Source organism: Mauremys mutica, chromosome 11 (assembly GCF_020497125.1).
Source record: "Mauremys mutica isolate MM-2020 ecotype Southern chromosome 11, ASM2049712v1, whole genome shotgun sequence".
Taxonomy (NCBI): domain Eukaryota; kingdom Metazoa; phylum Chordata; order Testudines; family Geoemydidae; genus Mauremys; species Mauremys mutica.
Genome location: NC_059082.1, coordinates 28,856,110 through 28,881,202, shown reverse-complemented (window position 1 = coordinate 28,881,202; position 25,093 = coordinate 28,856,110). Strand labels below are relative to the sequence as shown.

Here is a 25,093-nt window from a genome sequence, read left to right as displayed (position 1 = left end):
CAGTGGGGTTTTCTATGGAGAAAGTGTTTCGTTTCCAGTTTCCCCCCCTCCTCAGAGGCTGAGCACTCTGGATCTGTATTACTGTTGGCAGCCAGAAAGAGTCAAGAGCTTAGGTCCCTGACTTTTATCGCGTTCCCCCAAAGTGGCAGTGTGCTACGTTGAAGCTAGACCAACAGGCCAGCATTAGTTACAGTTTAATAGTATATTTCATATTTTTTATACTGAAGACTATAGACTTAATTTGTCCTGTATATTTTCTTTAATTAGCCTGAGCTGTAACACAGACTAAAACTGGTATAAATGCATCTTAGATTTAAAATTATTATTCTAAAATTAAGGAGTCTGTCTCTGTAATATGCCATTTGCTAAAACTGCAGTTTCAGGCTGTTTCTGTAATACAGTAGTCAGTACATTTATTTAGTGTTTTAAGGCTGAATTAGGATGAGGATTTTGAACTGTTGCTTTAGATCTCATTACATTCTAGAGTAGACTAAGCAACAGGTTCCTTAGTGGCAAGTTTGGGGGTTGGTGAATTGAATATGTTTTTAACGGTAAATGAAAGAATATATTTGTTCAAAGCAGGCAAAATACCCTACAGTTAATGTCTAATTTTTTTAAATAGTTTTGGCTTGGGGAGTAAAGTTCATGTGATGGCTGGAACTAGCGTTTTCCATCAAGTACTAAATTTGTAATGGGTGAGTTGAGGCATGAAGCTGGAGATTGTAACATAGCAATTACAAAAGGAGAAGGAAGCACTTAATCTTGCAGAACAAGAGACCATGGAAAATAAAGGGAGGGTAGATTAAAATAAAAACACCTAGTAAGGCAATAGATGGAAGATGTGAAAATTAGGATGTGTAGATGGTAAACCAAGGGGAGAAAGGAAAGGGTAAGTCAGCAAGTTAATCTTTATTCTCGTATCAGCCATAGTGAAATGGATATGGATGCAAGCTGTTCACTTTCAAAGTGATGTAAAATAAGTTGGATGATAATTTTTGGTGCACCAGATTCTTTTGATATACTGGTAAATGCAGACCTGCTGTAATAATGGAAGATCCATTTCCTAGGGCCTTTAATGTAGTGAAAAGGCTGTTTCACAACAAAGTGGGTCATTTGGGTAAACTTTATCTTTGATGCAACAGATTCAGATATTATTTTAGAATTGCAGAATTAAGGGTAAATGTAACAATCTCACAGAACTTCAACAGATGTAATTGTTTTTTTAATTACAGTAAAAAAAGTGTACTGGCCCTTTAAGGTTGTATAGGTAGGTTAGCAATACTGTTCCAAGAACAGTACTTCTAGAATAGAGAAATAGTCACTGAAGAAAAGGAAGTGGCCTCAGGAAAGCAGTCTCGGGTTTGGGGAAAAGAACCCATACTCCTAAATGCTTTTAAATCCTCCTCTTGCTGTTCCTCATTCCAGCCCTAGACATCTGGACACCACTCTGCATTCCCTAAAGTGAAGGGTCTCTTGAGAGCTCAGAAACTTTATACATTGGTTAAAGAATTGACTAGTTTCACTCTAGTTGACATAAATTGTGATATATTTATTTAAAATTAAAACAAAAAATAATTTTCTGGGAAAATGTAATTCTGCTTTGTGGGTAGAGCTTTATCTACATATATAATCACTTTAGGGTGTGTGTATACACACATATATATATATATATGTATATGTATGTACTCTACTCGAGTCCTAAGTAAGTCCTAAGTATTATTTTAGCTTGTTGGCAAGAAAGCATCCTGCTGTGTGAAAATCAGACCTGTACTGCATATGTATTCCCATACTGAATGCTTGACAGACACCAAAAAGTTAATACATGATTACATAATTACAGGCCATACTTGGGGGAGAAAATATATCAGAAAACTGTAATAGTGGCACTTAGTGACCCTCTTTTGTTATAATTATCTTGATTTACTAATTGAGTAGTGTTTCCCAAAATAACTATTAAATTCATTTTGTAATTCCTATGAAGTAAATTGGGTCTGGTGGTGACATTTTGGCAGTTTCGTTTCAAACTTCCTAAAACAATATTCCTCAATTAATCACAACAGCTGTTACATTATTTTTTATAGAGAAAGATGCTATGTTTTTCTCTTTCCCCAGGGGCAGTAGCATCCTGGTATAATAACTTTAGCCTTTACTCAACACCTGTATCATTGGGTTCCTAAAATGTCTTGAATGGGTATGGGCTATATACAGAAGTTTATTTATTTCAGTTGGTTGACAGTTATCCTCTTATTTTCTTATACTTGGTAGGAATAGATGATGAGCTAAATGTTTTTGTAGAAGAAATGTGAAAATACTTTAATCTAAAATGAAAAACAATTTTTGTCAACATTTAAATGTTTCAGAATAAAGAAAATCTCAAATCTGGAGAACCTGAAAAATCTTGATGTTTTGGATCTTCATGGAAATCAGGTACTGTACAGTAAGTACATCTGTTATTTTTAACCATTTGCAAATAACACTGATTTAGACATGTTGCATCTCCAGTGTGGTTTCCTGTAGTATTGCTTTTATGAAGGAGGATTTAATAGCTTTACAACTGCTTTTATTAGGGAATTCACAGAGATTTATAAATTAATCAAAGGAAGCATGATGTTTATTTTGGATCTTGGTCTTTAATTTCTTATTTGCAGAAGTTTATGAAAAGTAAAAAATAAACTTACTAAATATGCATACAACTAAAAATAACAGGATCATTTCAGTTAGAGCTACAACATACTCATCTAGTGCAAAATAGCTGTGATGTAGCTAAAATAATATGCAGTCACTTTTATGGTAGAAGAATTAAAATGGTTACAGTAACCAATGAAATATTGCATCTGCTGTATCTCACCTTACAAACGACAAGGGTGACCTGATGTCCTGTTTTTAAAGGGACAGTCCCATTTTTTGGGACTTTTTCTTATATAGGCACCTATTGTCCCCCATCCCCTGTCCTGTTTTTTCACAGTTGCTGTCTGGTCACCATAAAGTACAATAATTCAAAATCTGTACAGTGAGTAATACAGGGAGGCAGTATTGTCTGTGATTAGTGCAGTGGCTTGAGCTTTGGGAAATCCAGGATATGTTCCCAGGTTTGCCAAGAATATCCAATATGACGTGGGCAAATCACTTCACCTGTGAAGAATGCATCAGTTTCCCTGTCTCTAAAATAGGGATATGTAGTCATCTTTGTATATTGCTTCTATTTACTCTGATGAAGAGGCTGTCTGAGAGCAAAGTATTATTATAATAGATATGTTTGAGAGAGAGGAAGGCGACTGTAAGGTTCTCAGTACTTTTTCTGATGTATCCAGTGGAAAAGTGTGTAAGGATAAGTAAGTCAGATACAGTAATCTTCTGGAAAATGTAAAATGTGTAATACAAAATGTTTAAATAGCTGAGCTGTTTAAAATAATCTGTGGTTATCTTGAATCTGTAAAATCAATGTGTGAATACTCTGGATTCTTGATCTGACAAGGCTCTGTGCTGATGTTGCTCCTTATTGTGTTACTGATGCACTTTGTAGAGAGTGGGGACTGGAAATACCTACATAAAAGCATTAATGAACAATTTACATATGTGAAAACATAATTGTTTATTTGGATTAGCTTTTTTATTGAATTTTTAGGAATAATAGTATGTGCTCAAATACACTGTGATGGGGCAATATAAAAACATAGTCAGTGTCTACTTTAGAGAGGGCCTAAATTTTTATGGGATTGTGTGTTTGAGAACGACCAGTTATGCATCCATATCATTACTTGTATGTACTGTTATACACTTGCAGTAAATGCACATGCAAGTTAGGCATGCAAATGCACACACTGTTTTGTGACTGCAAATAAATGTACACTTTCTTTAAACTTTTGATATAGATCTGTAGCCTAAGCTTTGATACAAAGAATTGTGCAGGCAGAGGTGGTTATAAACAAAAATGGAAATTTGGAAAATTATTAATGAAAGTATATTTTTAAAAAATCAACAAATAATACACAACTCTTTTAAATGTTAATCTAATCAGATTCTTTCTTCAGATATATTTGTGAAATTCCCTTTAAATTTACTGGGACTTAAGTAAGAGTTGTGCACATGGTGCCCGATCCAGCTGCTGGTACATGAAGTCTATGTAGCTATGGGAAAATCCTGTACCAGGAGTTGGAATATTGGAGAAATCCATAATGAGTGTTACTTATCTAGTTGAGAAGGGCTAACAATGTCAATATGAGGCTATTACATGGTTGGGACCTTCAAACGGTATATTTAGCTTGCTGCTGTTTTGCAAGGTCAGGATGTTTCTCATTGAATAGACAGTATGCAAAGTGTTAAACTATATTACATTAACGAATTACATCTCTCTACCTACATCTCTTGGGGATAGGTGAGGTCTGATATTAAGTCACAGTAACTTTTGTAAATGTATTTGTCAATTTCACAAGGAAGCTATATGTTTAAAAATATTGTGTTATCCATATTCCTTTAATTTTGTACAAATGCACACAGAAGAAGAGGGAATTTTGCTTAAAGATCAATGGATACTTTTAAAACAAAAATGTTTATGATTATATAAATCATTATTATGTAAGAAAATAGGCAGATCTGCTATAACATGAAAAAGTGTAATTTTTCTAGTTCTTATTCTATTGCTATCTTGTCTGTGGGTTTTTTTTTGTTTTTGTTTTTATTAATGAACTAAGACTATATATTTTTGTTCCATCTTGAGATTCTTGGGATCTTTCTTTAAGGTAGCCTTTGATTTTTATATTAGTATTGAAAATGTACTATTTCCAAACCAAACATTCCATAATAATCCCCTTTCAACCACAGAATTAAATTTCAGAACATTAAAAAGAAGTAATCCAGGACTCCGGAACATGGCAACTAAAATAACAAAACAGAAGGGTCCAAAGTCAAGTATTGCTTTATGGTCCAAAATTAAATTTGGGTTTTGAATATGCGATCTTTCCAGTAGGACTAAATACAATAATTGTTTTTGCTTTGTTGCAATGACTGATAACCTTGGCAAGTTGTCTCTTTAATGATGCGACAAAATTCCATTTGTTGGCATAGCCTCTGTAACCACACCTTTAACAAAGAGCCACTTTGTCATCCAGTGGAGCTATAGAGAACCCTAACAAATTGGACACATCAACAATATCAAACATTTATAATATGATAACTAATATATTTGTCAAAACAGCTACATGACTATTATGGCATTGATCCTGCCACCCTTACTCATGTTGATTAGTACCTTAATTTGTGAGGAGTCCCATTGATTTTAAGTCAGTGAGGAATGCAGAATTAGACCCCAGATGAGCAATTTTAATTATAATCCAATAGTAATTCCTTTCTTAATATCATTAACCACAATTACCTTCCACTAGAGTGACTTTGTTGAAGTAAAGTTGGAACACAAAGCAGAACTTTTCACATTGTTGCCTATCTCTTCGTGTCTGTGCGCGTTTTAAATTGCTAGTAATTCCTGAGGCATATTCACCTCACCAGGACATTGAACAATGTATTGTTGTCACGTGAAAACTTGTCTGGCAGAGAAACACACTGTATAAAAAGCTAGTTGTTGTTCACCGTTTTTGTTAATAAACAGAAAGTTTGTAAGTGTTGAGGAAGGTTGGAGTCTCCCTTATGCTCACAAAAAAACTTTGATCAAACCACAGATGGCCCCTTTAAAGTTATCCTTTCTCTCACTCCCAAGACTTGGCTCAGTGTCCATAACAAAGAATCATGTTCAGGGTGAGCCTGATTGCTAAACACTCTTGTCCTGAGAATATTATTTACTAGGGAATCTTGTTTGCCAGAATTCTGCTAACAACAATAGTACTTATCACTTAAAGTTGACAGAAGAAAGTATTTGTGTAGTGTAGCTTTCTAAAGATGGGAAACAGAGACAGAAGGAGAATAATGGCTTCATGTTCAGATGTGTTTGTTGAACTCAAGGGAAGATGAGGGTATTTATGATCTATGGGGAAAGGGTTGTTAGTTCTCATCCCTTTGTAAATGTTGTAATGACCCAGAAGAAAGGCCAATCCCATTCCTAGTGTCTGAATGAGAGAGATTGCTGCTGCTCTTCTTACAGAAGTTTCAGTAAACTTGAGTGTCACACATGGCCCTGGTAGAGGTCCCCCAGCTGGACACTCATCAGTTTGCTGCATTTGGGTCCCAGCATATTAGACCCATGTGCTCTTAAGCATCTCTTGGTCTGAATAGGCTCCAGCAGTACCTCTTTCCTTGGCCTCTCTGGCACACTTCCTGGGTACACATTCTGTGATACCTTTTCCTGGAAATGGGACCATGCAGCCCAACTGCCCTAGATGCCCACAGGGGCGGCTCTAGGCATTTTGCTGCCCCAAGCACGGCAGGCAGGCTGCCTTCGGCGGCTTGCCTGCAGAGGGTCCGCTGGTCCCGCCTCCCCAGGTGTCCCACAGGACCAGCGGACCCTCTGCAGGCAAGCCGCCGAAGTCAGCCTGCCTGCCGCCCTCGCGGCGCTGGCAGAGTGCCCCCCGTGGCTTGCCACCCCAAGCACGCGCTTGGTGTGCTGGGGCCTGGAGCCGCCCCTGGATGCCCAGGGCTGGTGCTGACTCCCCACCACCCATCAACTCCCCAATAGCTTAAGCACCACCTTTGCCAGAGCTCCAACCTTGTGGGTGCTCTTGTTTTACAGTTCACCTTTTCAGGGACATGTGACAGTGAAAGCTCTTGCTTAGGATTTCCTGCTGTTGCACTACCACTGAAGCAGCTTCATGGGGGGTTGTGACATACCAGGTTACAATTCAGACTAATGAGCAGTTATGTCATCCTGGCCTGCAACCGTGGGTGCCTTACAATGCCTTACTGAAATGGCTCCCACCTGGGCATCTCACAAACAGCCTTCTAGCATGCAAGCCACACCCAGAGTGTCTGTGTGTAACTGCAGCCTGCCAGCCACACTTGGGTTACACTCTGTCTCTGACCAGCCTTGGTTAAATTGCAGGGTGACCCCCCAACACTCCCCCAGTCTCAGATTTTCCACCAAAAATTTATGTCCTGTAATGCCCAGTCCTCTCTTGGACAGTACAAAATATTTTAAGCCCTTAAAGGGAACAATATGCCAGCGCATTATCTCAAATAGTTCTTCAAACACTTCAATTTAAAACACATTGGTATAGGTAAAACCAGTTTATTAACTACAGAGAGAGTTTTTAAGTGAGTATCAGTAGTAGGCATAAAAGGCGGAAATGGTTACAAGAAAAAGATAAGACATCTACTAATGCCTGACTTAACAAACTATATCAGATTCAAGCAGAGTTTCTCACCACATGTTTTCAGCAGTCTAGGTCAGGACCCCTCCCCCCAGAGTCCAACAAACGCTTCCTTTGTTGCTTCAAGTGTCATGAATGCGATAGGTTGGGAGATATTAGTCCTATCCTTTTATAATTTCAGTCCCTTTCCTGAAAAAACATTTCCAGTTGGGCACTAGGAGACAAAGAGTTTGTGTGGAAGGATGTTCCTTGCTGGTTTTTTTGGTCACCTGTTTGAGCTTCCTTTATTTCCCTTCCTGCTTGATGAGTCTGTTTACTGCTTCAATGTGTCTCTCTGTTCATTACCCTGCTAGATACTAAAATCAAGGACGGAACAGAGACACTGGATCTATGACTTATTACAACAATCTGTAACTCACTAACCCCCTCTTTTTGTCTGATGACTGCAGAGGTTTTAACAGGCCACTCTACCTTGAATGGTCCCCTTAAAATATGTGCTAACTACTTATGCTAAACAGTCTGTTCCACATAGCATTTTACTGTGATGCTGGGAGCACTTTTCCCAGACCTGAAGACAAGCTCTGTATAAGCTCGAAAGCGTCTCTTTGGCCTGGTCTACACTAGGCGTTTAAATCGGTTTTAGGAGCGTAAAACCGATTTAACGCCAAAACCGTCCACACTAGGAGGCACCTTATATCGATTTTAATGGCTCTTTAAACCGGTTTCTGTACTCCTCCCTAACGAGAGGAGTAACGCTAGTATCGGTATTAACATATCGGATTAGGGTTAGTGTGGACGCTGATCGACGGTATTGGCCTCCGGGAGCTATCCCACAGTGCACCAGTGACCGCTCTGGACCGCAATCTGAACTCGGATGCAGTGGTCAGGTAAACAGGAAAAGCCCCGCGAACTTTTGAATATTTCCTGTTTGCCCAGCGTGGAGCTCCGATCAGCACGGGTGGCGATGCAGTCCGAAATCAAAATAAAAAAAAGAGCTCCCGCATGGACCATGCGGATGTGATCGCTGTAAGGGCAGGCAAATCCGTTCTATCCGTTCTATCAGCGCTCCGTTACAGAAGATGAAATTCAGAATCCTTTTTTAAAAATCTCCAGACAGACGCCATAGCAGGGACTCAGCGCACTGCAGCGTGACAAGCGTAACGGAAAGCCAAAGAATCAAATGGATGCGCATGGACTGGAGGACTGAAGCTATCCCACAGTTCCTGCAGCCTCCTAAAATTATTTGCATTCTTGGCTGAGCTCCAAATGCTTCTAGGGTCAAACACAGTGCCGCGGGTCAGGGCATAGCTTGGCAATCTACTCACCCACCCCCCACCCACCCCCAGAAGCGAAAGGTAAAACAATCCTCTGACTCTTTTACATGTCACCCTATCTTTACTGAATGCTGCAGATAGACGCGATAGTGCAGCACTCAACACCAACATCCTTGCTCCCCCCCCGCCATGGGCGGCTGATGGTACAAAAGGATGGAAATCCATCCTCATCATCAGCATAAGCTGATCGTACAAAATGATGGAAATCCATCCTCATCATCAGCCTCAGCTGATGGTACAAAAGGACTGGTAACCGTCCTCGTCATCAGCCTATTGGCCCTAATTTTTTCTGGTGGATGGATGGTGCAATATGGCTGGTAACCATCCTCATCATAGCAACAGGGGGCTGAGCTCCATCAGCCCCCACCCTTCATGTGTAAAGAAAAGATTCAGTTGCCCCTGGACTAGCAGTGGGATGCTGGGCTTCTCTCCTACACACTGCTTAATGTCCTGTCTGGACTATCATAGCAGCTGGAGGCTGCCTTCCACTCATTTCTCACTAACAAGTCAGTGTGTCTTATTCCTGCATTCTTTATTAATTCATCACACAAGTGGGGGGACAATGCTACGGTAGCCAAGAAAGGCTGGGGGAAGAACGGAATCAACAGGTGGGGTTGTTACAGGAGCACCCCCTGTGAATAGCATACAGATAATAATTTCTGCGGGCTCTGACACAGAGCAGGTGGTTCTCTAGCACACTTGCCTATATTAGGCAGCACTGATTCTATTTTTAGATACCAAAAAGGAGGGATTGACTCAGGGAGTCATTCCCAATTTTTGCTTTTGCGCCCCTGGCTGATCGGCCAGGGGCACTTATGACAGCAGCCAATGGTACAAAACGATGGAAGGTGCAATATGGCTAGTAACCATTCTTGGCTTTTGCGCCCCTGGCTGATTGACCAGGGGCACTAGCAGCAAATGGTACAAAAGGACTGGTAGCCATGATCATCCTCAGTTCCAATTTATGGAAGGGTTTGGATGGTGCAATATGGCTAGTAACCATCTCTGCTGTCATGCAAAAGCAAAAGCATGCTTCTGTGTAGCGCTGCTGAATCGCCTCTGTGAGCAGCATCTAGTACACATACGGTGAGAGTCACAAACGGCAAAAAAAGCTCCATGATTGCCATGCTATGGCATCTGCCAGGGCAATCCAGGGGAAAAAGGCGCGAAATGCTTGTCTGCCGTTGCTTTCCCAGACGAAGGAGTGACTGACGACATTTACCCAGAACCACCCGCGACAATGATTTTTGCCCCATCAGGCACTGGGATCTCAACCCGGAAGTTCCAAGGGGCGGGGGAGGCTGCGGGAACTATGGGATAGCTAGGGAATAGCTACCCACAGTGCAACGCTCCAGAAATCGACGCTAGCCACGGACCATGGACGCACACCACCGATTTAATGTGCTTAGTATGGCCGCGCTCCACCCGATTTTATAAATTCTGTTTTACAAAACCGGTTTATGCAAATTCGGAATAATCCCATAGTGTAGACGTACCCTTTCTCTCACCATCAGAAGTTGGTTCAATAAAAGATATTACCTAACCCACCTTGTCTCGCTAATATCCTGGGACCCACAGGACTACAGCAGCACTGCATTCAGGTCAACATTTCATTTCTAAGCAATGTGCTTCCAAGCCTGAGCAGCCCTGTGAAGAGAGGGACTGAACACTAGTTCTGATCCCTTGTGTGGCAAAGCAACAGCCTTTCATTAAATTGATAGGTATGCTCTTCAATATTTCATTAAATCTTTCCAAAGGTATTTTAGCTATAGACATATTGGGCTAAATTCTTTCCTTCAGTTACACCCAGGCTGCCCCATCAAAATGGATGTAGTTGGCCCACTGTAACTGACAGGAAAATTTGGCCTATTGCATATAGAATAGATTTTATACCATATCATTTAATTTTAAAAAATAAAATTATTGTTGGAATTGCTTCGTGTAGTCCTTTATCTAATTCTATGCCATACTTTCCTAAATGAAAGCTCAACAACACAAATATAAGAAATATATGCAACATTATTTTAAGCAAACAGAGACCTCTTTTGAATGTACACAAGAAATATCTGTCATAAACTGATGCTGTCTTTATGGTATTCCATTATTGATGAGTTATGTGCTGCATAAAAATCTTTTTTAAGGCATTTTTATCTTGACTCTTTGAGCCTTTCAAATTTTCTCACTAGTCAAATATCCAGTAATTCTCAGAAACAAACAACATGAAGATCCGGGGTAGTATTGTTTTGTACATTTATTTAAAATCAACATTTCTCATTCTTATTTAAAACCTAATGCAAAAAAGGAGCTTGAAAAACTGACCATCAGTTACTTTTGTTTATGGTCAGTAGAAAATAGTCTACAGGAAGTTAGATCTGTTTCATTTACAACTGTTAAAGGGAATATCACTTGTAATGGCCTAGAATGAAAAGGCAATGACTTATTACCTAAAAATAAAATAATGGCTAAAAGCAGGTATATCTTTATGTAAAAAAAAAAAAAAGTGTGATAGGAAGGAGGGAAGGAATTCCATTACTGTTGATACAGGCTTTTGACTCGGAAAAGTTATAAATAACATCTCTATAAATTATTGATGAAACCCAGATTTCTGCAGTACCAGTAGAAGCTAGGACCATTTAGAACTTGTGCATTGCAGTTTGCTGTAGTTATAGCTAGACTGCCATTTGCAGACAGCTGTGTACTTATGCTAACCATCTGCTGTTGGCTTCAGTTTCACAAATCTGTCTGAATACACAATTTTAAACAATAATGTTCACTGTGAATTTTGCTATTATTTTGGTGCCCCAGTATATTAAGAGTTGATCTTTACTTGTGCTTCTAAAATATCTTTTGTTTCTTCAGAGAAGACTAATATTAAACTATTATACATCACTGAGGAGAAGCCTGTTACTATTTTTCTCATGTTACTATAATCAAATTGGTTTAGGGAATGTTTAATCTGATTAATGATGTTTTGGTTCTATCATCTATTGGCTTTGTACATACTTTCATTTAGAATTTTTTGTCATGAAATAAAACCTGGGACAATAGCTGAAATAGCTGACATACCAGTATTCTCAATTCAGACATATAACAGTAAACAATTTAACATTTAAAGAACCCTTAACTCTGCCTGGTGTAGTTAGTCATTGGTTGCGTGTTTGTTCCCGATGTACACTGTCCCAGCTCTGCACAGATAGCTGACACAGCAGACCTTGATCGAACTGCCCAATAAGACCACAAGACTTGGTTTAGTTGTGAAGGTTTATTGTCAAGGAAGCACGGTCCTAGCTCCCCAGATCAATGTCTACAATTACACTAACACATGTGTGCCTGGTGCAATGGACTCAGCTCAGTGAATGGCAGGATTTACCATTCTCCCCTCAGCTGGCCAAAGACATTCCCTCTGCGACCAAATGAGGCAGTCATTGCGGCTCCCCAGTTAGGCCCAGTAATATAATAGCAGCAGCTGCTCACTACCATTTTACTGCTTCTTTGCAATCTGTTCACCTTTTTTAAGGTTCCCTTCACAATCATAAGGGCTCTAGACTTATTTTTTCAGTTGAAGCTTACATTCTGCAGAAATTGATGGCCTGGGTCGCACTAACCCAAGGAAGCTCCATGCTTGCCTCAGGCAAGTGAGTGAATTTGCAAGTCTGGTTTGAAGTAAGGCTCTCAGACATAACATTTAAGAAGCAGCACATATTTGGCCCATATAGCAGAAATACACAGAATCTCTGATGATAAAGAATAAGGACTGCTGACTTGACTGCATCATTCTGTGACCAGAAAGAACATTAGTAAACTGGATGATAATGTGTAATTTCCAGTGGGCTGCTAGAAATCCAGTAGAAGGCAACCTAAAACACATAAATGTCAGACTATTAAAAATTACATAAAAACTAATGTAGAATTATATTAGTATCTCCATTGCTTTAAAATGTATATCTAACAGGTGTCTAAGCAAACTAGGCATAATATGCATGCGATTAATTATACTTCTCATTACAGATTGCCAAAATAGAAAATATCAATCATTTGGGTGAACTCAGAGTGTTAAATCTTGCCAGAAACCTTTTAAGCTATGTTGAAAACCTTAATGGACTGGATTCACTGACAGAACTTAACCTTCGTCATAATCAAATCACCTCCATGGTAAGTGATAAAACTCAATTAATATTTGTTGTCCTCCCCCCACAAAAAAGTTAGCAAAATACAGTAATATTATCATTTGATTTGAACCATGTTAGTGTTACACAGTTCTAGAACTATATTATTTTCATTTGTCCCGTGACTTTGGTGCTCTTATGCTTAGTTTTATGAGAAGTGGATGAAACCAAAAATAACACATGGATATTTTATATAAATGATCGTTTATAGCTGTGAAGCTGTCTTTATACTAATTAAAGTGCCAAAAGTGAGGAAATTTTGAAGAAGCTATACAATTCTGGTGCATAGATTGAGTAGGCATCTAAAAATATAGTAAACAATATACTGACTATACCCTACATTTAAAAATTATGGCTCTTGATCGTATAAAGTGCTTTTTAGTAGTTGCCGTTCTTTTTTTTAATATGACAGTTAGAGAAAGTCAGTATGATCTTAAAAGAAAACTAAAAATACTATTTTAAACTTTGCAGATTCACTTAACATTAAGCAATGCTTTCAAAAAGAAAAGGCCATCAGTGTCCAACGTTTTGTCAGTGAGAAAGTACCTGAGTAATAATTAAAGATCTGTTTCTACAAAAGATATTGTTTCAGTTTCTTACTACATAACCTTAATATAAAGAAGTTGTAACAGATTCATTATACAATAATAAGAGCACATTGCATAAAAGAATGCTGTTTTGCTGAATACCTAGAACAATGTTTTCCCCTGCCTGGAAAGAAAGAAATGGAACATGACAACAAAAGAGAGAGGTTAATATATGCAGTGAGTCTTGTTCCAATTTCTTCTTTATTAGAGCTCTTGCCTTGAGTTGTGTCTTAGATCATGTCAACTAATCTGACCACTGGTATATGATTTTCTGACAAAAGTGAACTGTCAGTTTTGCTCAATAGAAAATGGAGGCTTCAGCTCCTATTTTCAGTTTTGTTTGCTTGTTCTTTTTTTTTTAGCTTTTCTTCATAATAATAGCAAAGCCGTGGCTGAGCTGAGAGTTGAGAAAATGGGAGGTTTGGTCCTTTTAAATTCAATCTCCTTTATAACATGTGCAGCCAGCAGAATTCTGTATACATCTCTCTGGTCAGATATGACATTCAAATAAAACTTCCTCCTTGGGACTGATGGAGCTTTCCCTGTAGGAATGTTGACTGCTTTTTTTCCAAGTTGATAGGATCGTCTTTTATAAGTAGATTGCAACTCTTAGTGCACCTAGGGCTTTTTTTTTTTCTTTTTAAGTAAGTCTGAGTTACCTCAGGTACTGCTATGAATCTGGGAATTTAGTCATTGACTTCAGCGGTGCCAAGATTTTACTCAGCATTTTTTTGTGGGTTTTTGATTATGTATTTGTTTTCTATCATTCAGTGAAGGATATTAAAAACAAACACAGAAATGTTGATTGTGTAATCAAAATTTCCTGTGTCATACTACTGCTCAGCTTCATGCTTAGTCCCTGCTCTCTTTCCCTCAGGAATATTTTCTTGAATCTCCCAGGTGTCTAACTGTTCATGTAGTATGCCAAATTATCCACTATTGTTTTTGTTCCTTGAAACAATGAGAACATGGAAATGATTGACTAGTGTATGGCAGATATTTTTGTTTCTGTAAATTATACCCAGACAGTTAATACTCTAAATTTTTAAGAATTAGCATGGTTGGGCTATAGTATCTGTGATATCTGTTCTTGTTCTCAATCTACTTTGGCTCCGTTAAAGAAAAATTATCCTCATGCTCAGTTCAGGCAAGTCTTGGATCATTTTAATTTTAGTAAAAATGCTTTCTCTTTGGCCTGTTTTAATTCAAAGGTATTAGAAATTGTGTTCTAGGAGGTGTTGATTATTTAATGAATGCAGTATATTATTTTATATTTTTACTGTAACCTTTTTTCACAGGGTGACTGGCACTTTTAATGGGAGATGGGGTCAGTCTACCTGTGCCATAATTAATTAGCTGCTTCCCAACCTGAGGGGGTGAGATTATAGGGGTCAGATGATAGCTTAATGGACACCTGGGCCTCTGCAGGAATATAGGCCTAAACTGGGCCTGGCTGAACTGTTTTTTTTTTTAAATTGAGTTTGAATGTTAGCATAAGTGATAGGCCTAAAAGCATGTGACCAAAAAAGAGTGAGATCATGGGAAAGAAGAGCTTGTTTGTATTAAATTTCTTGTGACCCTTGAAATACCAGCATTATCTTATTTAACGTTTGGGATGAGGTAATAGAAATAAAGAAAACTTGCTTAATTGGATACCAGGTGCAGTAAATAATTGGTTATATATGGGTTGTTTAAAAAGAAATGCTTAGTTCAGATATTGAAGAAATATGGCAAAATAAAATAAAAAGAAAACCTTGAGAAGGGAGCCCAGCCACAAGTCTTGTCTTGACTGGGTAAAAGGACAGGACACAGCCTTAAAAATACTTCCTCTGGCTTTGGCTAAGGTCTGATAACTAGCAGTGATATCACTTGTTTATTATAGTATATAAAAGACAAGGTTTTGGGGAGTTTCTTTGTCTCCCATCATGCTGTGACTCCAGAGAGGTATGTTTTGGCCAATACTTATAACTGGATTGATATTAGGATAGGGGTTCTCAAAATTCATTGCACCATGACCCACTGCTGCCAACAAAGTTACTACATGATCCCAGGAGGAGGGCAGGAGCCTGAGTCCTGCCACCCTGGGTGGAGGGAGAGGGGGCCGGAGCCCAAACCCTGCCACTCCAGGTTGGAAGAGAAGGGGCCGCAGCCCAAGCCCCACTGCCATGGGTGGGGGTGGAGCTCAGGCTTCAGCTTCAACCCTGGGTCCCAGCAAATCTAATGCTGGCCCTGGCTACCCCATTAAAATGGGGTCATGACCCACTTTGGGGTTCCGACCCACAGTTTGAGAACTGCTGTACTAGGATGTTATGTATAAGTTTCTGTATGCATATATTTGTATTTTGGGTGTAATCAACACCAAGTGGCCTTTGGTCTAATAAAGGAATGCTTTTGTGTAAACTGAGTTGTGGTAAACCTTAGTAAATTATTAGGGAAATTTATTTCCAATAGCCTCATAAGAGGGCTGAGAGATCTATTTTGGTGTGGAACCCAGAGAGTGGGTATGCTCTTGTGGAAGGCCCTGAGCCATGGTCTGCAGGAAGTTTGCTATACCAGGGGAACCAGGCAGAGGCCCAGTGCTCCATACTGGAGCAAGGAACGATGGAAGGAATGGAGCCCAGCAAGAGCTGAGAATGTACTCCAGGGTAACCAGCCTGGGGGTGGAGTGCTCTATTCCAGAGCCAGAAAGACTCTCAAAGGTAACACAATGAGGGGATGGGTACAGGACCCAGAGGGCTGGTTGAAGAGGAACCACTGAAGGACAGAACAACTTTTTTGTTTGTTGGGACTTGGTTAATTGGAGTTTTGCTACCCCAGAAGGGGATAAGTTTGTTTATGACTTGGCTGGAGAGCTAACTGAACTGACCAATTTGTATGTGGAGTTCTTGGGGACTCTGAAGATATGTCTACGCTGCAACATAAGCTCATGCCTAACCCCCTTGTGTCTACACTGCAATTGTACTACTATAGGGCTTGGACCCAAGGTCCCAGGACTCTACAGCACTGGAAGGTCCAAACTTGAGGTAAGCTGGGACCCAGGGTGTGAGCCCTGTTACTTTGCAGTGTAGACGCAGCCCCGCTTGACTTGGGTCCCAGTAGTCAGCTGGAAGTATCCCACAATTCCATGTGACAACTATCCAAACATCTGCAATCCATGCTATTATTTTTTGAAAAGAATATTTCTTAAATATTGTTAGTTAGTCCCTTTTGGATTTCTTGTGCAGCTTTATTTTTAAGGACAGTTTTGGTTTTTCTTTACCAGCGATAGCACAGAATCAGTCTTGTTTTTGTTCCTTACAGTTGAATCATGATATAGGACTAAAATTGCAGAATTATCACTTAATTTTGGTACTAAAATGGATTAGCTTTCTTATGCATAGGTTGTATTCAGATAGTGCCATGGGTGGCAGTACCTAATATAACTTGACAGAGTAATTATGGAATAAAAATATATCACAACTTTGTTGTAACTTCAAACCTTAGATAAACAGCAGTATTGCTAACCCCAATATTTCAGAAATCGGGTTGGACACCCAAACACATGAGATATTTTTAAAATAATATATTTGAAGACAATTATTTTTAAATTTCTTTTCTTTGCCATCTCATTTATGAGCCTTTAGTAGTGTTCTTCTCAGGCTTTATCTCTGATGCTGTGAGGGCTTAGAAACGTACTGTTCTTGATAGCTGAGACTCTCATTGGCCAAAGTGTGGCCGTATGCTCAACTTGAGGGCCTTTGTCTGTCTTTCTGTTTGAAAACTGCATCTGACATCTGATCGGTTCCAAAATTTTAGTCTGAGCTGTATCCCCAGCTGGACCTCTTGCCCTGCTCTAGCCAACCCCCCCCCCGCCCCCCGCTGGGCTCTTGTCCCTGCAGATGGGCCTTTTGGCCTCCTCCCCTTCCCTGTCCCACTCCCAGTGGACCCCTCAACAAAATCAAGTTGTGTATCTTTCCACAAGGGCTCCTGCTCCATGACTCTAATAGATAAATCCCACAGAGCTACTGCCTGAATGAGCTAAATTGATGAAACAGAACTTCAGTTACTCTGTAACTTCCTTACAGTACTTAGGGTAAACTTACACCCATGTTTGTGATGCTTGCAAGCTACCCCATGATAGCGTTGCCAATTTTGGTTGGACGTATTCCCGGAGGTTTCATCACATGACATAATATTTAATTAAAGATTAATCTTTAATTTCTGGAGACTCCAGGACAGTCCTGTAGGGTTGGCAACCGTACAGGGAGAAGCAAACAATTGTGGCTGTGGCAAACTGCTATCCAAAGAAAATACCTTCACATCCCACAGTATTGTGGTAAGTTAAACACTGAGGATTTGAGTAAGAATCACCATGCACGCAACCTCTTAATATCTAGCCTTTAAGTGTATTTTTGCCCTGCTCTTTCCCCATGTCAACTATAATCACAACTAGAAGTCATGGAGACTAAATCTGATGGAGGGTGGGAATATGGGCCTAGCTACTGGAAAAATACAAATGGCCTGCCCCTGCACCAGTCTCCAAGCACTTGGACTGGGTGTGTTCATATCCACAAGCTGCAAGTTGGAGAATGGGTTTTTACAGGGGAGGGAGATGCATCTAATGGCATAAATGTGTGTTGGATGAGTAATGACAAACCTCAATCCCTAGTAAATGTGGATTTGTATTTTGCGAATACAGCTTGCTCTTATTTGCTTTATTAATATGTTGAATTAGATAGTATTTCAAGTATTCCAAAAGGTTTATAATAGCATGTAAAACCGCAAGTAACAATTTTACACTCTTAAAATACATAGGTTTTGGAAGATTGGACTTCAGAGTCTGTCTATATGTTTTTAGTGCATATGGTGTAGATTTTTATATAATTTAAAAGAGTGAGTTGGTTGATAGGAGAGAATCCTTACTTAAGTCTTTCACTGACAGTACAGCCACTGTGATTTGGAAGCTAATTTATGAGTTTGCATTTTGAAGCTTTAGTGCAGAATGGTCACAAAATCAAATTTATATTTATGCAGTTTGATTACAGTATGCTTGCCCTGAAGCTTAAACGCTGAGGCAAGCACCTTGGCTCCTTTCCTGAAAGCCTGTTAAAAAAGGTTAGCAGCAGTCTCATTCTCTTTAACGCTATTTACCTTGCAAGTGGTGCAGCTTGTTCTGCAGAGTACATATCTGCACTGAAGCACTCCCTTTGAGTCTGCACCAGAGAGAAATGGAGCTGCATGTTCAACAGAAATCAATGTTGCAGCAAGGTTACAGAAAATAGAAATGTGTATATTTCATCATCAGGACAAGTAGAGAGGTTCAAAATATGTTCTTTCAGCTGCTGAATTTATGCTTCTCTTTCTTTCTAGAAAGATGTGGATACTTTGCCCTGCCTCCAGCATCTGTTTCTCAGCTTTAACAATATATCTAGGTAAGGGGGCTACCAGTTTGCTTCTTATCGGTAACTTAAGTATAATATTGCAGCTGTATTAAGTTAAAATTGGAATACTTTGCAGGTGGTTAAATTTTTCTAATATTGCAGATTGTATAAGAAATATACACTGTCTGGATTATACAAAATGTGTGAAACCGAAGTTCTCTAAACCCTCATCCTTTAAATGTACAGTATATTTATGAAAATTCTCCTGTTCAGTTTATAGTTATGAAAATAGGATCATAAATACTGTATAATTTTAGTGTTAATTTAAGTTTAACAGTATATAAATTACATTTGTTTATATTCATCACTATATACATTCATTTCAACATAAAATATTTAATGAAAATCTGTTTAATCGATGTGACTAGATTATTCTTAATTTGTATTGGTTTCTGAACATCTTTTGTTACCTAAGGCTGCAATCTGTATTCATTATTATGTCACTCTTTCAAACCGGGCCATCAGAACATAGTAACTCAGCTTTCTCAGTAAGACTTCTGTTGTTCTAAGAACTGATGAACATGTTTCATTATAAATGTATAGAAACGTTTGTCATCTACATCTGTCTTCTCATTGTATTTTCAAATGTTACTGGATTCTGTATTTATAGATATCCCAAAATTTAAAAAAAAAACTTAATTTTTAAAAGTACTGCATACACTCTTTTCCTTAGAGAGCAACTTATGGTTGCTCAATATATCATCATAGATTTCTCCATAGCTCTATATTTAACAGCATCAAATGATTTTATTAGAGACCTAGAAAAGGCACTGCATTCCTTTATTGCTGGAAAGACCGGATGTTTTTGCTGTACTTATTCTCTATGTAGAGATGAAACATAGGAATGATTTATGTTATAATTATCATAAGTTGTTATTATACTAATAAGTTAGAGTATTTTATGCAGACCTGCATTTTATTCCTTGCAAAGACCTCCAATTTACTTGTTTATGAGCCTTATGTTCTTAATGCAGTGATGCAGCATTTACCCCTAAAATTACTGGGTATTAAAAAAAAAATTGAAAATAAAATATTAGCTTCTACTAAACTATAGATATTGCACATGAATTAATTTTCTTGTGCCTCTGCTTCATGTTTTAAATTTGGATAGTAGCAGACACAGATTAGCATTTTATTTCTGTTGAATAATGGTTGGTTCCCAAATTTCAAACATGCTTTTTGTTTCTCAAATGTCCTAGCCTGGTTTTAGCAGTTGGAGAACTGCAGTGGCCAGTTCCCCTGTCACCAGGAAGTATTGCTGCAGTGAGTGGTAATTACTTTGATTTTAAGTAACTGACCTAGTAACTCATCCAGCTCTCAGCCTCCTCTCCCACAATGTTTTATACAAAATTATATTATTATTATTTTTGCAGTATACAAGGAGAGAAAAGGACCTAAAAAGAAGCTTGGAAAATCCAGTAGTTTACATAGTCTGTAGCTGATTTTCAAACAAATATCTTGCTTGCTTTTATAATTTATTCAGCGGGATTACAGTGAAGTTATGTCTGCACAATTTGTCCCTAAGTGGGATATGCATACCTTAAACATTGTCTTGCAAGTATGTAATGTTTAGTTTGGTTTTTGGTTTAGAGTTGAATTAGTTAAAAAAAAAACTGAAATCAGATGAAAATTGCACTTTTCCACTGTATGTTTGGACCAACTTAACACTTTACTTGCCAGTCACCATTATAACATCTTGATGGTGGTGGCATTTGGCTTGTTGAGGTTTTGAAATGTTGGCATGCCATTGAACAACAGCATTTCACTGAGGAGGTGAAACAGCACTGAATGTATATTTTGTGTTATGTAACTGATGTGTGACATGTTTCTTATCAGGGAAATAATTTAAAAAATATGTTTTTATGACTGATTGTGTACTAATATTTTGCCTGATGCAGTTTGACTTGACCAAGATGTTTAAACTGAAAATTGGCAAGTTTAGTGGGAACTTCAGACACAATTTTACCATTGAGTATTGCTGTAGTAAGATCAGCAAGCATGAAAGTTCCCACTACTCTTTGTATATATTCTCAAGACTTATTTATCTATTTAGATTTACCATATGCCTTGTGGTAAATTTTGAAAATATTTTTTCAAGAAGCAATTCTGTATGTGTGTGTCTGAAAAAGACGAAAATTATTTCAAACAAACAACGATACTTATGCAATGATCTAAAGCATTTACCCATAGGTACCTGATGATAACTTGCTGCTTCTGCTAGCAAGTTATTTTGCAAAAGTCTGGTTGTATTCACAGCTTAGTTTCCTTAGATTCAGTTAATCAGACATTGATTAAAAAAAATCACTTCATAAGATGTAATAATACGGCCTTTATGTTAAATGAGAATTTCTCCCAAGGAGGTGTAGAACATTTTTAAAAGACTAATTTAGAATGAATTGTTTTGACATAGCAAAAGTTCACATTGGAGCATCAGTTTGGTGCTTGTCACATGGCAGCAAGAGCTGTTGCATCATGTATTGATGAACACTGACATGTATGAATCGGAATGTCTTTGTAACGTGGCTCTTTACAGATGAGGACATATATTTCAAGCTGTTACGGTCTTAATATTAATAAGAGAGTCTCTCCTCTTCATTTTCAGAGGAGGCCCCAGAATGCTGCTGTTCCTAAAGAAATCTTTTGTACAGGAGTTCCCAAGTATTCATGTCATTTATATCTCATAAGTTAAAACCAAACCAAGAACTGGTTTGGGGACTGGAACAAAGAAAATAGTGTCTTATTTCCATCCTCAGCCTGGACAGATTTAATAGTCAGGCAAACTGATAGCATTCACACCTGTTACATTAATTTAGATGGAATATAAGGGCTAAAGGTGTTGACGTAACCCAGTGACAGTCCAACATTAAACAGTGTTAAACAAGATTTGGGGGTTTGGTAACATGGCAAACACACCATTAAGAATCCTTTTAACCTTTTATTAAAGATCTAGAAAAGAAGGAAAAACACTTAAAACATTTAATGTGAAGTACTTGTTAAATAAGCCTTTCATTTTAACAATATTCCTTGTTCCCCTTCTCTTTAGCTGGAGAGTTTTTAGAAGGAAATCCTCCACCTCCTTGTTTGACAGTCTCTTTAGATTGTATTAAAGAGGGTAATAACTGTCCTTTTGGGGAAAAGAGAAGAAGTTCGTTGAGATGAGCTGGAGTTGTTGCTGTTGTTGTTAAAGTCCAATCCTGTTTCATCCCAGGCGGTGTTTGGGCTTCAGTTGGAGCCTGTAGAGGTGGTGATATCATCTGGGTCCCTCTCTCTGGCATGGTCTGGTCAGGACCGGACTATCAGGATGACGAAGGCCCTGGGTTCCAAGAGATGGTGGGTTTGGCAGCCATGATGGCGAAGCTCACTCCATTAGACAATTTTTCTCCCAAAAGTCTCTTTCTTTAAGAACCACCAAGGGAATGGTTGGTGAAATAGCCCATCCTCTCATTATTTTGTCCACCAATTAGACCTAGTTTCCAATATACCAATTTTGGTTCACTGGTTTCTGGTTCCACTGTAGACAGGCCGGACTCACCCCTGCAGCGCCTCCTGCTGGTGACTCCGGGAATTAGCTCATTCCAGCGCAGGAGCGACCTCTGCAGGCTGGTGATCCACCTGTCCTCAGGCCCCCGTGTCCATCCCTGGACCCGGTGCCCTTTTACATGGGGGTGCTGCCCCCTGGCAGTAACCCCTTTTCTCTCAGGGCTTCCCCTTCTCAGGGAACCCCCCCCATCCCTACCTTGCCTCAGTGTATGGCTACTGCCAGTCATTGTCTATCCCTACGTCCTGGGGCAGACTGCAGTATCAGCCAACTCATCACTGGCAAGGAGGGTTTGGACCTGCTGCTTTGGCTTACCCCTGGGCTGCCCTCTGCAACCCCCAGTACCTGTTAACCCTCTGCTAGGCCGCAGCCTGGGGCTTTCCAGGCTGGAGCTCCCCAGGTCCTCAGCCTTTCCCCAGCCCTACTTCACTCAGGTATCCAGTCTCAAGCTCCCTGCAGCTAGGCCCTTCTCTCTCTGAAGGCAGAGAGAGACTGTCTTTCCTTCTGGCTTCCCTGGCTGCCTTATAAGGCCCTGCAGCTCTGTTTGGGGCGTGGCCCCAGCTGCAGTCATTTCTCCAATCAGCCCAGCCTAAAGGCTGTTTTCTCCCACCACAGCCCCTTCCCAGGGCTGTTTTTAACCCCTTCAGGGGAGGAGCAGGGGTTCACCCTCCTGCATCCACACTATTTCTGATTATTGAGCATGATCTTAACAGGCCTTGAGTTATATCACTAAGCCATTTTGTTTGGACTAATTCAGTTATTTTTGTACCATTTCCCATCAACACTTGCTATTATAAGTTTTTGTGACAACTTATGATCTTTCATGCATTTTTTACACCTATTGAAGTTCCGGGGGCGGGCGAGTGGAAGCTTTTTACAGTTGAGCTCACAATTAGGGAAAATATTGTAGGCCCAATTATCATTACACAGCTTGATGGTTCCTTATAAACTATTATTAATTATTATTTATTTGTATTATCGTAACACCTAGGAGCCCCAGCCAGGGACAAGGACCATCATTGTGTTAGGTGCTGTACAAACACAATAAAAATCATTTTTTGGACTATTGCTGAATTATCCAGACTTCTCATCTAGATTCCCAGGCAGAACTTTGAGATTTTTTTTTCTTTTAGAGCAGACCTATTTAACTTGTGGCACTAGAGCTCAGAGAGAGAGGGGGGTGGTTATTACTGGTATTTATTAATATGAAAACCAAGAAGGCTATTTTTATTCCATGTCTTGGACATGTAAATTAATTTGCCAATGATTGTAAACTTTACAAGGCCAGGACTGTCTTTTATTCTGGATCTTGTAAATCATTGGTTCCCAAGCTTTTCGGCATCATGCCTCCTTTTTAATTTTCGAGAAACCCTCACCCCCCCCCACTTCTCTTTTACCATCATCCAACCCCCCTTTTAAAAAATTCAATTCGTAATTTAAAATTAAAAATAAACACACAAACTTGGTATACAAATTTTTTATTTAAAATTAAAAATAAGCACAAATAGGTTTTCTTGGCACAAAAAATTAAAAATGTAATTTAAAATAAGAAATAGCATAAACAAAATGAATTTATGTGAAGGATGCTGCTGCGTTTCCTTCACAAGTTGGGAAATCCTAGGTTTGAAGGATGAAAGTGTGGAACGCAAATTGTTTTCGACATCCATTCGATTCCTTTTAGTTTTTATTATGACTAAACTTGAAAAGCTTGAAAAACTTGAAAAGCTTTTTTCACAGAGGTACTCGACGAAAACGGAAGAATAATATGTAGTGCTTTACTTTCGGGTAAATTGGGAAACATTTTATCCATTATTCCTTGGGGCTTACGTTTTCGAAAATATCTTTAGCACTTGAATCATATTTCATTTCAAGTGCTTGTTCTTGCAATACTTCTGGCATTGAATCGACATCAATGTTGAACGGATTACATGCTAATTTATTAATGGGATTGCCAGAAAAGTTGTCTGGAAAATAGCGGATGAATTCATCAGCAAGGCAGTCCAGATGAAACACAGTTTTGTTCTTCGCATCCTCTTTACAAAGTTCTTGGAAACTTTCATTTTCAGCTAGTGATGAAAATGTTGGAAAAGACGAAAAGTTAGGAATCTGAGCTTGTGTTTGACGTTTCCAAAGCTTGATTTTTTCCATAAACGCTTTGATGGCATTGTGGTGTGCTATAATGTTTGCAGCGTTGTTTCCTTGCAGCTTCAAATTGAGATTGTTCAAAGATTAAAAAATGTCCACGAGGTATGCCAGTGAAAGTTGAAATGTTTGGTCCGTAAACGCACGATATAACTCGTCTTTTTGGTGTTGCTTGAGGAAAATTTCCACTTAGTCTTTCAGTTCGAATAATCTCAAAAGCATGTTCCCTTTGGAAAGCCGTCATACCTCTCTGTGAAACAAAATAATTTTATGATCCACTCCCAAAGAGCTGCAAAAAGTCTCATATTTAAAGTGCTGTTCTTCACAAAATTGACAACTTTGATGGCGAAATTCAACGAGTCATGTAGATAATCTGGAAGGGTTTTAGCAGCCAACGCTTGTCTATGTATGACACAGTGAGTCGTGGTTACGGCTGGATTTTTTTCTTTCACCAAGGTCATAAATCCAGAGCATTGATTGATTCTTAGGTGCTTATGTTGTTAACTGTTGCAGGAGATCACAGAACCAGATTTGTTCAGTAAGTGAAGGAGGAATTATTTGAATGCAGTTACTATTTTCAGTCCACAAATATGTCTATTTAGGTTTTCATATTGTGCCTAGCACCATTTTGTCTGATCATCAGTAATATCATT

General features: G+C 38.9%; 1 protein-coding gene across 1 annotated transcript in view; it reads left to right on the top strand.

The window, feature by feature from the left end:
* The window catches only part of LRRC49 (leucine rich repeat containing 49), a 122,483-nt gene that overhangs the window by 25,226 nt on the left and 72,164 nt on the right, over positions 1–25,093 (top strand). The window contains 3 exon segments of the mRNA XM_044980221.1: positions 2,361–2,427; positions 12,596–12,739; positions 18,690–18,751. Of these exon segments, the coding sequence (XP_044836156.1) occupies positions 2,361–2,427; positions 12,596–12,739; positions 18,690–18,751 (273 nt within the window).